At 40.6% G+C, this 18,246-nt stretch overlaps 1 protein-coding gene across 1 annotated transcript; it reads left to right on the top strand.

The window, feature by feature from the left end:
- Positions 1 to 5,030: 5,030 nt before the first annotated feature.
- tagapb (T cell activation RhoGTPase activating protein b) lies at positions 5,031 to 14,981 on the top strand. Its single transcript, XM_041205976.1, has 11 exons — positions 5,031 to 5,213; positions 6,167 to 6,252; positions 7,159 to 7,236; positions 7,506 to 7,569; positions 8,410 to 8,562; positions 9,140 to 9,306; positions 9,720 to 9,881; positions 9,997 to 10,106; positions 10,898 to 11,087; positions 12,143 to 12,257; positions 12,907 to 14,981. The coding sequence occupies exons 2-11, from the start codon at positions 6,226 to 6,228 to the stop codon at positions 14,283 to 14,285; spliced, it is 2,445 nt and encodes an 814-aa protein (XP_041061910.1). The 5' UTR covers positions 5,031 to 5,213; positions 6,167 to 6,225; the 3' UTR covers positions 14,286 to 14,981.
- The last annotated feature ends 3,265 nt before the right edge of the window (positions 14,982 to 18,246 follow it).

The raw sequence follows: 18,246 nt of genomic DNA, 5'->3' as shown, positions 1-18,246 counted from the left end.
GTGACACTAGATGCAATGGAACTTTAAAATGATTTTGGTTTTCACCCTGAACTTCTTATACCATGAGAAAGTTCCATTGCAGGGCAGCCTCTCAGGAAGTGAACTAAAAACAATTTTAACACAACCTATCAAGTCTGGTTCTTTGCTTGAGAAATACAAGATTAATCCCACTCCCTCCTCCAGCCCTGTGCTTTTTAAAATTTGGTTCTAGAATGTGACAAACACGCAACTCCAGTTGCCCTGTGAGTCAGTCACATCATGTGGGTGGAGTTACACGTAGGCCAGACCAGATGGAGGTGTTAGCTTTCAACTGTCTAAGCCCTAAACTTTGAAATTCCATCTCTAAACTGCTACACCTATTTAGCTATCTCCTTCTTTAAGGTGCTCCTTGAAAGCTACTTCTTGCCTGTCTTGTGGCTCAGTGTCAATGTTAACACTCTTTTAATGCACCTTGGATATTTTAATTTGTTAAAGGTGCTATATAAATGTACATTGTTGTTATTAAGTCCCTTCCTGAAGGACATGAGACAGCAGTTTGGTTTTAGCAACAATCTGGAGCTTCAAAGTCAATTTTCAGAAATGATTGAATTCCAATTCAACTTGCCTTAATGAGATTTGAACTCATAGCCACGAATTTACCACACCTATGCCATCCTTTGCTTCAAATGTTTGGGCCAAAAATTCACTAAGGCTTATTTTTGAGCACAGGGGTTATGATTCATGATCAGTCCACACCAGTTTGCTTTAACTCTTTTGAGTACAAACACGTTTCCATCTGTTCCTATTCAGATGAAGTTACATTGTTTGCCATTGTGAGATTTGAACTCTTGATAATCTTTTAAATGAAAACAGTTAAACCAAATCAACAAAATTGGGATAAATCAGGCACAGCCCCTAATTCAGGTCAGCTGTAAAACCAAGGACAAAGTTTAAAGGAACCTTACAAACTTTAAATCAAAATGTGATTAAAGGGGTCAACAAAACACCCCAGTCCCCGCGGTGCCCACCGAGCACGGAAGGCCTCGAGAGTGTCAGCAGACACCGCGTGCTCCCTCTCCAGGGACATCCGGCAGCGAACGTAGCCGCGGAAGAGGGACAAACAATCGGGCGGGACTCCCCCGTCGATCGCCCGCTGCCTGGACCTGTTAATGGCCAACTTGGCCAGGCCCAGGAGCAGGTACACGAGGGGGTCCTCCTCCTTCCCGACCCCCTTCCGCACCGGGTGCCCATAGATCAGGAGCGTGGGGCTGAAGTGCAAACAAAACATCAATAAAAAGTTTTTCAAGTAACTAAAAAGGGACTGCAGCCTACAACACCCTATGTATACATGGTCCACGGACTCCACAAGACCGCAAAAAGGGCATGTGTCCTGAGAGTCCGTGAACCTATGCATCCTCTTATTATAGGGGACTGCTGCATGCAACACCCTCCAACCCAGGTCCCCGATAGAAAGGGGGAGGACACCTCCGTAGAGGGCCTCCCATCGGGGGCCTCTGCCGCCGGACGGCAACAAGGCACGCCAGGGCGTGTCCGGGCGACGGACAAGGGCGAGAAAATGGAAGATGTGCAGCAGCAGTCCGTACAAAAAGCCCCTCTTTGCCGTGCCAAAAGGCACAGAGGGCATGTCCCTGAGGCGGCTCATATTGCGGGGCACCAGCACCCGAGGGAGGGTTCGGGGCTTGGGGCCAATGTGGAAGATGAAGTTACCTTGTTTCATAGTTTGTCATTGTGAGATATGAACTCTTGATAATCTTTTAAATGAAAAACCAAATCAACAAAATTGGGATAAATCAGGCACAGCCGCTAATTCAGGTCAGCTGTAAAACCAAGAACAAAGTTTAAAGGAAACTTACAAACTTTAAATCAAAATGTGATTAAAGGGGTCAACAAAACACCCCAGTCCCCGCGGTGCCCACCGAGCACGGAAGGCCTCGAGAGTGCCAGCAGACACCGCGTGCTCCTTCTCCAGGGACATCCGGCAGCGAACGTAGCCGCGGAAGAGAGACAAACAATCGGGCGGGACTCCCCCGTCGATCGCCCGCTGCCTGGACCTGTTAATGGCCAACTTGGCCAGGCCCAGGAGCAGGTTCACGAGGAGGTCCTCCTCCTTCCCGACCCCCTTCCGCACCGGGTGCCCATAGATCAGGAGCGTGGGGCTGAAGTGCAAACAAAACATCAATAAAAGGTTTTTCAAATAACTAAAAAGGGAGTGCAGCCTACAACACCCTATGTATACATGGTCCACGGACTCCACAAGACCGCAAAAAGGGCATGTGTCCTGAGAGTCCGTGAACCTATGCATCCTCTTATTATAAGGAACTGCTGCATGCAACACCCTCCAACCCAGGTTCCCGATAGAAAGGGGGAGGACACCTCCGTAGAGGGCCTCCCATCGGGGGCCTCCGCCGCCAGACGGCAACAAGGCACGCCAGGGCGTGTCCGGTCGACGGACAAGGGCGAGAAAATGGAAGGTGTGCAGCAGCAGTCCGTACAAAAAGCCCCTCTTTGCCGTGCCAAAAGGCACAAAGGGCATGTCCCTGAGGCGGCTCATATTGCGGGGCACCAGCACCCGAGGGAGGGTTCGGGGCTTGGGGCCAATGTGGAAGATGAAGTTACCTTGTTTCATAGTTTGTCATTGTGAGATTTGAACTCTTGATACTCTTTTGAGTAAACCTGTTTCCATCTGTTTCAGATGAAGTTACATTGTTTCATAGTTTTGCCATTGTGAGATTTGAACTCTTGATCTTGGGGTTACAAACCCAGTACCATAACCAGTTGGCTATTTAAGCCAAGCCCCCCAGTTTACTTTAAGGCAGGCATCATTTAAACTTCCAACTGCCTCCAGATCTTAATGATTGTAACAGCTAGATGGCTGAATGCTCAGCAGCAGATCCAACAGCGTGCACCTGGTCCTCGTATAGTTAGCCTGCCCCTCTTAAAGGGGAGCTGTATTCATTGGAAGAAACTGCTGCTGAGTGTCTGTACTGGCATTGGCAACAAATAGATGCTGAACAGATGGAGCACTAGGGAATACAGAGTGGCACTAGGCACACGGATGCAGCACTGGTGGCTTTAATGATGGAGATCAACAGGAGGAAAGAGGACCTTCCAAAGGGAATGGAAACAGATACCCAGGGAAATCAATGCCAACAGCCTAGCCCCAAGGATCTGGTAGTAGTGCCAGAAGAAGATCAATATGACCACACATGGTTTGTTGCACTCACCTTCCATGCTTCTACATATCTCCAGCTATTCAGCTGTGGCAGGCACATCACCCAAACACAGTGCAACACAATCTGCCCTCTCTCTTGCACAAGAGGGGAGCAGCAGAGAACAGACATGTCTTCAACCCCTGAGTCCAATGGAGGAGTTGGGACTGTGTATCAAGAAGCCACCTACAACAGAGCCTGTAGAATTGGAATCACCAAAAGCTTTCAGGAAGAAGTTATGTTATTGCCTTCTGCTCCTATTCAAGTACAACCTGACTCTCACCCTGTTATCTGGCATGATGTGCAAGCTTCCAATGGTGTGACCATGGACCTTTTGCTTTACATCTACCACCCCTCTCTAGCCACAACCCACACGCCCACCTCCATCATCTCTTTCTGATCGCCTGTTTTGAGATTCCCAGGAACTGTCAGAAACACCATCACTTGATCTGATGCTCTCAACCACCCATCTGGTTCAGTAATGTCCTTTAGAGAAGGAAATCTGCTCTCCTTACCCATTCTGGCCTACATATGACTCAAGGCCCACAGCAATGAGTTGATTCTTAACTTCCATCTGAAATGGCCCTGCAAGCTATTCAGTTATATCAAACCAATACAGAAAAGTTAAATTATAATAAAAATGGATCGACTACCCAACACTAGTCTAGGCATTAGTAACAAAAAAGCACACCCTGCCCAGTAGACCATGCAAAGTCCTCCATACTACCATCTGAGGATTTGTGCCAAAATTGTGAGAGCTGTACCAAAGACTAGTCAAATGGCAGCTTGACATTGAACTGCCCTCTGCTGGGTCGACTGGGTTAAGTATGATTTTGTCTTTCCAGTGCCTTGGTTGATGTTGGATGTTCCATCCAGTTTTTTTCTTATTCCAATTTCTGTAGTGGTTTAATAAAATTGAGTGACCTGCTAGGCCATCAGAGGGCAGTTCAGTGTCAACATTCCTGTGGGTCTGGAGTCACATGTAAGTCAGATGGAGTAAGGATGTCTGATTTCCTTCCCTGAAAGGCATTAGTGAACCAGATACCTTTTTTTATGACCATTTGATAGTTTCATGGTCACCATGCTGAGACTTGATTTTTATTCTTGATTTTATTTATTCAGCTGCTATGGTGGGATTTGAACTCATGATGCCAGAGCATTAGCCTAGGCCTCTGAAGTTCTAATTCTAAAGAACCACCATACTAACTACTAACTCACTATTGTTGTGCCAGTGCAGTTTAATTTAAAGAGGTTGAGCAATTTGTTCTAATTTTTCCATCTAACCTGGATTTGATCATTTTTAGATTTTTCTTTAAAATATATGAAAAATAGCATGTCATGTAATGTTGGATATAATGAAATATTGTGGACACTATTAATTTGATGTCACTTTCCCATATACTGTGCAGTGGTATTTTTATAAAATTTATGGCCATGCTATTCAGCAAAATTTATAAATTCATGCTGTATAACAAGGACAAGGAATGTCCTAAGAACTCCTCCCACTTGTTAAATGGGGTTCCCACCAAACTTCCTGTGAAATTACAGCAGTGGAGAGGGATCACCTCCAAAGGACATTCTCAATCACTCCTAGTCTCATGTGCATCAGATGCTAGAAGCTGTCTCTGTAGTTCCTCTGTCTCTGCAGCTAATCTGTGTTTTTACCTTTGTTTGTTAACAACTGGTGTCATTCTTAAATGAATGAAAGAGTACCATTTCAACTCACTTTTTCCAGTCGTCACAGGGTGCTTGCCTTAAATGGAAGGAGGAAGCTCTTTTTTCAGCTTTGAAACTGAACAGCAAAAAGCCGTGATGTTGTTTCCTGTCTACGCTATGAGTATTTCCACCTGCCCACAGCTCACTTATATAGACCATATGGTACAGTTGTACTGTTTAGATTCTCCCTGTGCGCACGATGGATTTGTAACTTTATGTGATGGCACTTATTTTAAATGCAGTTCGCATGAAGTAAAGGAACGACAGCTGGCACAATAATCTTCATTGGTAAGCATTATATTTATATTAACTTAGTCTTCTATTTACATGATCATAATAACTCAGCAAGTTGGTAAAATTTAAACCAGAGTATGTGGTACACATGTGGTTGTCTCCAGCAGGTTTGCCTGCTTTCAGGGTAGGTAGTAGCCCTGTAACCTCATACAGCCCTCTGTAGCACTGAGACCTCTGTACTATTCCAGTTCTGGCCTCTTACAAGTTCCCTATTTTAATCCTTCCACAATTGGTGGCCATGCTTTCAACTGTTAGGATCTAACACTGGAGTTCCCTCCCTAAATCTCTCAACCTCTTCACCTCTCCTCTTTTCTTCTTTCAAGTGCTTCTTCAAACCTTCCACTTTGACCAAGCTTTTGGCCATCTGTCCTAGTATCTCCTTATGTGGCTCAGTGTCATATTTTGTTTGATAATGCTCCTGTGTCACACCTTGAATAATTTACTGTGTTAAAGGCGCTCTATAATTGCAATTTGTTGATGTTTCTCTGGAAATGATGTGATCCATGTTGAAATATTTAAGAAATATCTACCAGAGGCTAGATTATTTTTGAACTGACTTGTCCTCTGATGTTTATAATTTTGAAGACAGTAGCAGTATGAATTGATAGCTTAATGTCCAGTACAACGTGCCTCAATATAAACTTTATTTCAATTCCCCTCCAAGTCCCACACCATCCTGACTTGGAACTATATTGCCGTTCCTTTGCTTTCACTGCGTCAAAATCCTGGATCTCCCTTCCTAACAGCACTGTGAGTGTTCCTACAGCTCACCACCGCTCTCTTGAGGGCAATTAAGAATGGGCAAGGAATGCTGGCCTTGCCAGTGATGTTCATATCCCATGAAAGAATATAACAAATTGCAATGTGTCATCATTCAGACTGAAAGCAGTTTGATGTACTGACCTATGTATATTATTCACTGACAGATTTTGATTCCTTGTCTTTAGATAAATACAAGAAGCAAAAGAGAAAGAGGAGACTAACTTTACATCACTGACCAGTACCAATGAAGGTTTTAAGTAACTCCACTTTGGTAAGTTACAGGGTTTTGTATATAATCAGGCTGCTGAGTCGAATCAGATTCACTTCTAACTTTGTTTACTGAATTACCATGCTATGAGTGTCTTGAATTCTATTGATGACTATGGTAAAGAATATCAGTCAACAAACAGCCTGGAGGGTGTTATTAATAATAAGTGTGTATGCTCTTAAAGTAACTGAAGGGACATACTGAATCACCAGATAAAAGGAAGAAACAGAATATACAGCTCATTTGGAAGATGTTCAAAAATTTGTCCTTTAAATTTTAAAATATGAGTTAATTTTCTTCTTCTCATCAGATAATTGGATATCCGCTGCTTTCTTAGAAATAAAAGGAAAATGAGTGAAAGTGCCTTTACAAAAAGTAGCACTTAAATACTAAGTGAGCTGTATAAAATTGTAGTGTGTGTGGTGTTGTTGTAAATGTAATTGTGAGAGTGTCTTCAGTTCCATAGTCCCTGCTGAGCTGACGGATGGGAATTTAGTAGTAGAGGTATGTGTGTAAGTTTGTGTTTTGGAGGTTGTAGGTGTGTTTGTAATTGTGGGTGTGTAAGTATGTGTGTGCATGTGTAGTGGTGTGCATGTATGTTGAGGTGTAATGATGTCCGGGTATGGAGGGTGTGTAATAGGGTGTATGGGGGTCTAGTCGTGTGTATACATGCATGTGTGAGAACTAATCATGATCAAGATTAGATTTGATACTTTTATGCCATTTATATGATTAGTACATGAACTGTTAGTTAAGAGGGTCGCATTGTACAATCAGGCACAGTGAGAAATACTGTGCCGAGATAGAGGACAGGAATGAAAGAATATAGAGGAAGATGCTACTATCTGCTAGAAATATTTCTGTTCACATTTAATTGAGATGAATTTGTTTGTTATTTATTTTTGACAGTCTAAAACACTAAGTATAAGTAATATGGAACCAGTTGGTGAGGCAGTGAAGAGAGAGCTACAAGAATCAGCAGAGATGGTGAGTAATCAGTGCAATTAAATACCATTTAGATTCTTGTGGCAGCCTGAATGCTGGAAGTGTGGGTTAATCATAATTTCACACATTTTTTGTATGGTGAAAACAGGTGAAGTAATTTTAATATTATTGTTTCTCACAATTGAAGATTGGGAACAAGACTTGACACAAAAGAGTGGAAGGTGGTGGGGTGGCGCTAAACTGTCTCAGTTGTACTGCTGGGGGTGACAGTGTTAAACCAGTATCACAATACAGTCTGTTTTTACCCTCAGGGAGATGCCCAGAACTACCAATTGGTATTGTCATATGGTGAAGACTTGTCAACTTCCCTGATTGGTGAGTTTGAAAACAAACTAGCACATTCTCCCGCCAGATGTACCAGCCTGTGGTTTTGTCTGCTGCTTTTGAGCTGGTGCAAACAAAAACGAAACTATTTATAAAGCACTATGCCTCATCAACCTCCTCTTTACAGTATGTACAGTCATAATGGAAAACATAAGCACTTTTGAATCTAATATTAAGAGATTGGAAGACATAGGTTTTCAAGTTAATTTGCTTAAAATAGAATTTATTTTAAAGACTCGTAGACAATTTGATGGGAGTTTATAAAGGACTGGTCAATTTATACCATAGTGATTGACAGTCCATAACAATGTATTTCTGTTATTTGTGTGGTGCATGTGTTTGTTAAGAGAATTTTGATTATGAAAAGAGAATCTTGGAAACATACAACTTTTTTTGTTATTATGAAAGTATGTACATTCCCCATAATACATTCCCCATGTTATTTTCCCATGTATAGATGCTAAGGCTGTAGCTGAACTATTCCCTTTAGAGGGAAAATCGATTGTGTAAAGTCAGCTTTTTGCTTTATTTTTCAAATGGAAGGAAATCCAAACTGAACTTCAAAATGAAGATTATTTTTCCATTTTGAATCTTTTTATTAGGATCAATGCTCAACTGCTGGTTTAAAGACATTCTGAGTTACAAATGAATCAGAAGTCACCATATTGCAATGTCGGGAAATGTTCCAGTGTTCAGACTGGAATGTGTTAAACTGCTATGTAGATCTCACCTCTGATTATTTCAAAATGCAGAGAATAGAGGAAATATAAAAAGGGAAACTGTACTTTTAAGCTGTGGCAAGTATTCTAACTTCACTGTGTGCTCTTGTAGGTGATGAGTGCCCCTTTACCAATGAACTGAACCAACTCCACAAACCAGCCAAACAACAGGCGAAGTGTGATGTGTTGGCAATCGACTTAAGGAGAAAGCCTTCAAAGTCATCAGAGAAATCCCGGTGCCAATTCCAACCTAAACGCTCCCCAGGTATGTTGGTGCAAAATGCTTCTTGAAACTCTGCTGAAAATAAAGGGAGACCTCCCACCATTCCAAAAGTGTGTTGTAAATTTGAGAAATGCTTTTAATGCCGTTCAGAATGAATTATGCAGCCTTTAATTTGCAAGTGTATTTCAGACCAATGTCAAACTACCCTTCAAATGTTTCATCAACCTGAAACATTAACTCTGTTTATCCCTCCACAGATGCCATTGACCTACTGAGTATTTCCAGTCCAGAGTTTTTGTTTTTATTTCAGGTTTCCAGCACCCACAGTATTTTGCTTTTATTTCACACTGTCTTTTTTGAAAACAGTATATAAGAGGGTTGCAGGTGCTGACATTGCTTTGTACAGTTGCTCAGTAACTGAGAGGCATAAACCCACCTTGTTGGGATCCCTACCGAATATCCCTGTTGTTATTTTGGCCCCTGAATACATATACTTTTATCAGCATACAAGTACTTAGGTACATTTGAACCCAATGCTTCAATGGATAAAATTGTACTTTGTATAGAGTTCATACATGGTTAAGTATGACCAATAGCTTTTTTGTTTCTCCTTCTCCAGATGAAGTAGATGCTGGTTTGAAGAAGAAAAACAAAATGAAAATGCCTTGGTCTTTTCGCAAAAACTCAACACAGAGTGAATCTGTCTCTTCACACAATGGAGGTATTTTCGATCAGCACCTTAAAGACATCTGCGATCAAGATGACATACTTGCTGAGCCAATCCTTGTAAGTCAACACTTATAGTTCTTTTTGGTCTAATGGAAAGAGTTGGAGCTTACCACACAGTGAACAGTGAAACTAAATTAAACTGATTGAGCTAGTACATATTCTAACCTGATTATTCTAAGTTGTTGTCTGTATATCTGACCTGGTTTGATAGCCACACCAAGATAATACTTTATGGTAATGGTCTGTAGAAGCTGAAGTGTCTTTCCTTCTGGTGTAAACTTTTGATTTCTACTAGGGAAATTAATGAAAGTGTTTGAAAAGATATCACTATTTTTCTGCATATTTTAGATTTAATCAGGAATTTACAGATACAGATGAGAGTGAGGAATTGCAAATGGAAAGCTGTTTTTGGAGTAGACTATTTCTCAAAATAATTAAGAATTCTGCTATTATGTTTTATTTCACTTTAGAGTATCCTGACTGTCCTGTTCAAGAAAGGACCTTCGTTTGTTGGAATATTTCGGAAGTCTGCCAATGCCAAGGCTTGCAAGGAATTAATTGGAAAACTAAATGCAGCAAGAGAAGTCACTTTGGAGGAGGAGCCTGTCATCCAGTTGGCTGCAGTTTTCAAGGTAGATCACTGCTTTAAGAAGGCACTGGACTGGGCAGCACCAATGCAATACTTCAATTTCAGTTATTTTTCAATGCTAGCAGACCCCATGTCTAATTTGAAATATGTGGTTGCAGGATTTCCTACGTCGTATTCCAGAGAGTTTATTGATGACAGAGCTGTACGACAGCTGGATGGCAACCATGGAAAAGGAGAACATTAATGAAAGGACTGCGGAGGTCAAACAGTAGGTATCACCCTTTAGCAAGAAATCAGCCAAGGGTCTCTGATTTGCTCAGATGCTGTTGTTTATTTGAGCACTATTTATGTTCTGAAATATCCCTGCTGGGTTAAGATACCAAATTGCTTTCAAGTCAAGATCAAGAATATATTCAAAACATTGTGCGTAGCATGGACTTAGGGTAACAGTGATACTTCGGTTATACTTCTGCCATTACATTTTGTTGATTGGCTAAAATAACTAAGTCAGGCTCGGCTATTTTATTGGTTATAAATTCATCTAAAAACATTGTTGGGGAAATTAGTGGCTTTGATGATATAGAATATGCTGCACAGCTACTTGTTATAAACCAGCATATCTTCTAATTTACACTGAGCACCACCAAGGAAATATGATAGTTTTAAACATTTCAGCAAAATAAATAATTAAATATAACGGAGTGTATGAGCACCGCGTTTTCTCAACTATATCTTTAATCACTGCACTGTTTTTTTTTCAAACAATCACAAGTAATCAATAAAGAGAACTGTTCTGGGTGTCAGACTGTTAATTCGGCCTCCAAATAAGGCCATCTGTTAATTTTGCAGGCTAGACTCGTGATATGAGATTTTCTGCCAAACTTTGAAAATTGTGGCGTTGACTCTGTTCAAGCTGGTCATTAGGCAATGAAACCCATAGCAGGGGATTTCTCAATGGAAGTTTAAAGAAGTGCTGCTTTGTTGGGGAAGTATTTAATTGAGTAAGCAAAGTTTCAACCTGCAACTAACCTCATGGGAACTTTTTATATTTTCCTTTAGGCTTCTGACAAAACTTCCGAGCCACAACTGCATCTTGCTTCGCTATTTGTTCTGTGTGCTGTACTACATCAATAAATATTCTGAAGTGAATAAGATGGATGCCTACAATCTTGCTGTCTGCATTGGTCCAAATATGCTCTGGCCCAACAAACCTGTGACAGCTGAATTACAGAAAGAAGTCCTTGCAAGGGTAAATATACTGTGTGCTTTTGACCTGGGAGTTTTGTTTCCTAGATATGCAAAACAAAGACTAGGTTTTGTTTAATTCAATGATACAGTAAGGAGTTAAGAATTTTGAGATCACAGAAATTAGATATGAAAAACCTTTGATAGCCATTTGAGCAGACATTTTAATATGAATCCCTTGAGGTTCCTTTTTGCCCCTCTGAACAAAGATGCGCAAAAGATTTAGAATTCCCCAAATTAGTTGAATGTTAACATTAGTCTGTGTGGTTACACTTCTCATAACAAAATCACAACTTCTGAACACCTCTCTGAACACTTCTTGTCCAACCCTTAAACTCTTATATTTATTATTTTCCTTTCTCTCCATAAAGCAACTTGGAATATTTTCTATGTTAAAAGCCCAATATAAATGCAGAAGATTACTATTGCTTTTTCATTGTGTTCATTTGATGCCATACATATCAGTTGTTAACATGGGACATTGTGACTATTTGTACATGATTCATTCTTGATTAATCACCTTTATGAAGAGTAGGAAAAAATAGCATTAAAATAGGTTTAATCTGAAAAGTAACCAAGCTTGAAGTGGGGTAAGCCAAGCAAACTATTAATTGCTGATTAAGTCATTCACATCTGGATGATTTGGGCATTGACTTCCTTATACCAACTATGAACGCATATAGCAAATAAGGATGGAAATTATGCACAGAGTGATGGGGAAGCTAATTAAGCTAGTAATTTAAAGAAGCTCTTTTTAATTTGTTACAGTACTAACAGTGTATTTTTGTGCTGACATATTGTTGCTATTAAATGTCAAGGAGCAATGAGGAACTAAAAAAACAGACTTTTTGGCATCCGCAGATTTATAAGGGAATGGTTTTACAAGTGCTTTATTTTTACTTAGTGGTTGCATCTGCTGTCACCTTTTGTTTTCTAATGTTTGTTTAAAATTATCTCCTAAAATGTCCTAAAAATATTTGCTGGACAACTTTTCACATTTGTTCAAAATGATGATTCTGGTATGATTGTCAAGTCTGAGCAAATCTATTTTTATTATAGGTTGTGGATCTGATGCAGTTTCTAATTGAGAACTGTTGTCTAATATTTGGTGATGATATAACCACACTTCTGGGCGAACCAGCGCAAGTACTACTGGAATACAATGATAACTCAGGTGAGTAGAACATGCATTGACTTACACATCATATTAAGAAGAGTTTGATTTATATAGTGTAAGACATGCAAAACATTTCACAATCAATGAATTACATTTCAAGTATAGTCATTATTATGTTGTAGGAAAACATAGCAGCCACCTTGTAAGCAAGTCCCATAAACAGCAAACAAGATGTTGATATCTTGTTTCCTGATGGATAAACTTGGTCAGGAATCTGGGGAATGCTTCTTTTTTATATGAAAGAATACCAAGGGATCATTCACATCCACCCAGGGAGGCAGACTGGTTTAACATCTCATCTCAAAGATGACATCTGTGCTCAAGTACTGTGGAAAGACTTGATCCCATGACCATCTGACTCAGAGGCAAGAGTGCTGCCAGTTAAACCAAGCTTACACAATATGTTTATTTAGCAAATTAACTTTATTGCATTACTGAAGAATTGCTACTCTCCATGTGACAAGAGGTCCAAATAAGATTGCCATTCAGAAACCTTGCAGGTAAGATTTCAAAGGCTTCACATGTGGCCTTTTGGTTCAAAGTTCCAGTGACTGGTCAATATTGACAATCTTGAAAGCAAAAATGGTAGTGGGCAACCAGAGTAGGCCATAGAATATAACTGAAATGTTTGTCATTTCGTTTACAGACATTTCTTCTCAGCAAAATGATTCTGCTTATGACAGTACTGATCAGGATGATTGGAAAGATGTATGGAATGAGAAAAGGCGACGAGCAAGCTCCAGCTGCTATCAACTATTGAGGAGCAATGAAAGGCTGAGAGTGGATAGAAAGCAGAATGGTCAAATGGACATTGAAGCTGGAGACTGCACTACAGCTTCTTGCAGCACTGAATCAATGGATGCTGCCAACAGAGCATCCTTGAGTCCCGAGACAACGTGCCTGCCAGCATCCCTGATTGAACGTTATACTGTGAGAATAAACAGACGCTGCTCAGAACCAATATTAGGTATCACCTCCAGTCCTAAAAACATCAACCAGCAGGAATTATTAGCAAGAAGTCACGATGATTGCTCAATCTCATCTGATGGCCTGGATTTTAATCGTCAACTAATGAAAAAACAGATATCTGAGGAAAGCTTTACAAGATTTAGCAGCAGCTTTAAAAGCTTTAACAGCAGAAAGCCAGCCAACCTTAATGCCAGCTCACATTCTGAGCTTTCCACGGCCTCCTCCTCCAAGGCCTCTTCAATTTCTTCCTTGGCTAGTTCATATTCAAACCTGTCAGAGAACTCTGTTTTTATCAGCTCTCCACTTGTTTCCCCAAGTTGTTCCAGTCAAGAGAATTCCTCCTTTTCAGACTATCCAGCAAAACTACAAACAAATTCTATTCAAGTTCCTGATAACCATGTGAAACCCATGAAAGAAAAGGCTAAGACACCGCTAAAGAAGACTCAAAGCTGGGGCCCTACAAGGACATTTAACTCAAACAAGGAATCCTGCTTGGAAAACATTTTGAAAGAAACCCCCCCAATTTGTGAGACATTCCCTGAGGACCAAGCCAATGTAAGTGACACTGTCAGGTACAGACCTCGCTTAATTTCTGTTGATGAGGTCTTTCAACAAATCGATAGCAAAAGACGTTGTAGTCCACCTTCTTATGGTAAAGCTGTTGAAGAAAATAATCCACCTGTTGCTACAATGAAAGGAATGACAGTGAAAAACATGAGAAGATTGTCTCAGCTGGAAGAAGCCAAGAAATACCATTGTCATGTTGTTGCTGGGCAGAAAAATAGGCCTTGTTCTTTAACAGAGGAACTGCTCTATCCTTCATGCCAAGATAATTTCACAAACAATTTTGGCTCATGTGATAAACAGTCTCAACTTGCCAATCAGTTTGAAGAGTTGCACAACAATTTTGAAAATGATTTGCACCCCATAGGATTTAAAAAAACACAACAGTACAGGGAGAGAGCTATGACTGAATCTGCAAGTAGGGGCAGATGCTTCAGACAAAGCTTTGAGGGCTATGAACAGATTCAGCATGTTAAAGAATCTTATGTGTAATATGGGCAAAAAACTATGTCCTAATATTCTTTCCATGCTCATGTTCAGTCAATGCACTATACAATCTAAAAAGCTGTTTGTGATGTTGCGATGTTCTTATGTTGTGATTTTCAATTAGCTTAGTCTTATGGAATAAAATGGCAATGCATGTATAGTTTAGAGTCTTTGAAATTCCCAGGGGGCAATTTTAACCTAATTTAACCTAGGAAACTAACAAGATCGGGTGAAATGCTGATTTTGTACCCCACCCAAATAGGTTTTTTTAAAACATATTCTGCCAGTTGGAAAGCTGACAGGATTGGTTAAAATGTTGGTTGTACACTCTGCCCAGTTATACTGTCTGTTGAAGCTAATGAATAATATTGGGCGGATTTTAAAATCAGCATACAACCTGATCCAACTAGTTTCCCATACAATAAATTGGTGTAAAATTGTACCCCGCTCCCACTTCAAATCAATATACAATATTGAGAGGAAAATCTGTATGATACAGTAGAAAGGATTCAAAGTTGTTAATGTGAGTCATATTTGAAGTGATATCACTGAAATTTGTAAATATTTATATAATCAAATGACGTTCCATGTAAATATTGTACATGAAAATTATCAGAAGTCTTCATGTGTGTAATGTACTTTGCAAAGAATTTCGATCTCTTCAAACTCTTTTTACTACAATAAAACAGTATGTTTCCATTAGATACTGTTCTATTTATATTATATTTTATTGTATTTGATTTTAAACAGTTTACCCTGCAAGGGTACTCTAAGCCACTGGCAGTTTGCTGTTCTAGTCTTACAAGAATTCTGTAACCATCAAAAGCGCTGAACTTCAGAGGCGGGAGTGACTGCTCTTGACATCAAGGCAGCATTTGACCGAGTGTGACATCAAGGAGCCCTAGAAAAACTGGAGTCAATGGGAATCAGGGGGAAAACTCTCTGCTGGCTGGAGTCACACCTAGCACAAAGGAAGAAGGTTGTGGTTGTTGGAGGTCAAACATACAGTTCTAGGACATGAGGAAGTGAGAGTGGAAATTGCAGAGGCACCAGTGATAATCTTCCAGTCTTCCTTAGACACAGCGGAAGTGCCAGAGGATTTGAGAATTGCGAATGTTACACCCTTGTTCAAAAAGGGGTGCAAAGATATAGCCGGCAACTACAGACCAGTCAGTTTGACCTCAGTGGCAGGGAAACTTCTGGAAACTATAGTCCGGGATAAAATCAATAGTCATTTAGACAGTGCAGGATAATTAAGAAAAGCCAGCATGGATTCATTAAGGGGAGATCACATTTAACTAACTTGCTGGAGTTTTTGAGGAGGTAACACAGAAGGTTGATAAGAGAAACGGTGTTGACGTGGTGTATTTTGATTTTCAAAAGGCCACACAACAGGCTTATGAGCAAAATTCTAGGTCATGGAATAAAAGGGAAAGTAGGCACTTGGATAAGAAATTGGCAGAGTGAAGGAAACAGAGAGTAGTGATAAATGGCTGTTTTTCAGATTGGAGGAAGATTTGTAGCAGAGTTCCTCAGGGTTCAGTGTTAGGACACTTGCTCTTCCTGATATATATTAATAACCTAGGCTGTGGTGTATAGGGCATGATGTCAAAATTTGCAGATGATACGAAGATTGGAAATGTTGTCAACTATGATGAGGATAGTCTTGAACTTCAAAAAGGCATAGACACATTGGTGGATTGGACACAGAGGAAGCAGATGAAGTTCAATGCAGAGAAATGTGAGGAGATCCATTTTGGCAAGAAGAATATGGTGAGATGGCATAAAATAAAGGGGGAGACTCTAAAGGAGTTGCAGGAACAGAGGGACCTTGATGTGTACATACATAGGTCATTGAAGATGGTAGAGCATGTTGAGAGAGCAGTTAATAAAGCATATAGTATCTTAGGCTTTATTAATAGGGGCATGAGGACAAGAATAAAGGGGTCATGTTGAACTTGTATAAGACAATAATTAGGTCTCATCTGGACTACTGCGTCCAGTACTGGGTGCCATACTTGAAAAAGGATGTGAAGACATTGAAGATAATAATTGGAGATAATATAGAGGAGATTCACAAGAATGATTCCCAGGTTGAAGAACTGTAGCAATGAAAATAGATTGGAGAGGTTTGGACTCTTTTCCTTGGAGAAAAGAAGGCTGAGAGGAGGCTTGATAGGGATATTCAAGATCTTGAGGGGTATGGACAGGGTAAATAGTGAGAAACTGTTCCCACTCAAGAGAGCATCAAGAACTAGAGGGCACCGATTCAAAATAATTGGCAAAAGGAGGAAGTGTGATGTGAGGAAAATTTTTTTCACCCAAAGGGTGGTTGTAGTCTGAAACGAACTTCCTGAGGGGATGGTGGAGGCAGGTTCGATCGAGGTATTCAAAAAGGAATTAGATTGCTACCTGAAAAGAAATAACGTGCAAGGTTCTAGGAATAAGGCAGGGGAGTGGGACTAGGTGGAATGCTCTTTCAGAGAGCCAATGCAGACTCAATAGGTCGAATAGCTTCCTTCTGCACTGTAAAGATTCTGTGATTCTGTGATCACTGCAGGAGCTCCTCAGTGTAGTGTCCTAGGCCCAACCATCTTCAGCTACTTCATCAATGACCTTCCTTCCATCATAAGGTCAGAATTGGGATCGTTCGCTGATTATTGCACAATGTTCAGCACCATTCACGACTCCTCAGATACTGAAGCAGTCCCTACCCAAATGAAGCAAGACCCAGACAATGTTCAGGCTTGGGCTGACAAGTGGCAAGTAACATTCGCACCACACAAGTGCCAGGCAATCACCATCTCCAATAAAAGAGAATCTAATCATCTTATCTTTCAATGGCATTTAGCCACATAAATACTGTAGCTATAAGAGCAGGTGAGAGGCTAAGAATCCTGCAGCAAGTAACTCACCCCCTGACTCCCCAAAGCCTGTCCATCATCTACAAGGCACAAGTCAGGAATGTGATGGAATAGTCTCAACTTGCCACTACCGACGCACAGAGGCAGAAGTGTGTACCATCTACAAGATGCACTGCAAGAATTCACCAAGCCTCTTAGACAGCACACTCCAAACCCATGACCACTACCATCTAGAAGGACAAGGGCAGTCGACACATGCGAATACCACCTCCTGAGAGTTCCCTTCCAAACTACTCACCAGCCTGACTTGGAAATATATCACCATTCTTTCGCTATCGCTGGGTCAAAATCCTGGAGCTCCCTCCCTAACAGCACTGTGAGTTTACCTACGTCACATGGACTGCAGCAGTTCAAGAAGGCAGCTCACCACCACCTTATCAAGGGCAGTTAGGGATGGGCAATAAATGCTGACCTAGCCAGCGATGCCCACATCCTATAAATGAATAGAAAAAAAAAATCACCTGAGATTCAGATACTTGAAATCCAATAAATTGATGTTATTACATAGCACGGTGATAGATCGCTGTGGGCTAGGAATGCTGCTGCTGTACATAGACAGAATGGGAGGAATTTTAACTTCCGAGCATATGGCTTTGGGTGCAGGTTAGTGGGGTGATGGGGATGGTGAAAACAATAACAAATTCAGTCTTATGGGGAAGCCAGTGCTAAATCGGCTTCTGTGTGTAACTCAGGTGAGTTAGCCTGCTTGCACACAAACCCATTGAGAGAGTCAGTTGCTTTTTTAGAATCTGCTACTTGCTCAATTGGAGGAATATTTCAACATAATTTTTTTATTTAATGGAGCATCCATGGGCTTCTTAGGATTCCTGAAAATCGCCATGATAGCAAAGTGAAAACACAAACAATAGAGCGGGCAGATTCAAACTTTATTGAAATAAATTGATTGAAATAAATATTCAGTGCTCACAGCTGCTTTCTTATCTACTAGTGGATTGAGTATTTTTGTTGAGAGTTTTGCTGAGAGGTTTTCTGAAACAGATAAGAATGAATGCACCTTTTGCCTAACTTAGATTGAATCTCAG

Source organism: Carcharodon carcharias, chromosome 2 (genome assembly GCF_017639515.1).
Source record: "Carcharodon carcharias isolate sCarCar2 chromosome 2, sCarCar2.pri, whole genome shotgun sequence".
In the NCBI taxonomy this organism is placed as follows: Eukaryota; Metazoa; Chordata; class Chondrichthyes; order Lamniformes; family Lamnidae; genus Carcharodon; species Carcharodon carcharias.
This window is presented reverse-complemented; position numbering and strand designations above follow the sequence as displayed.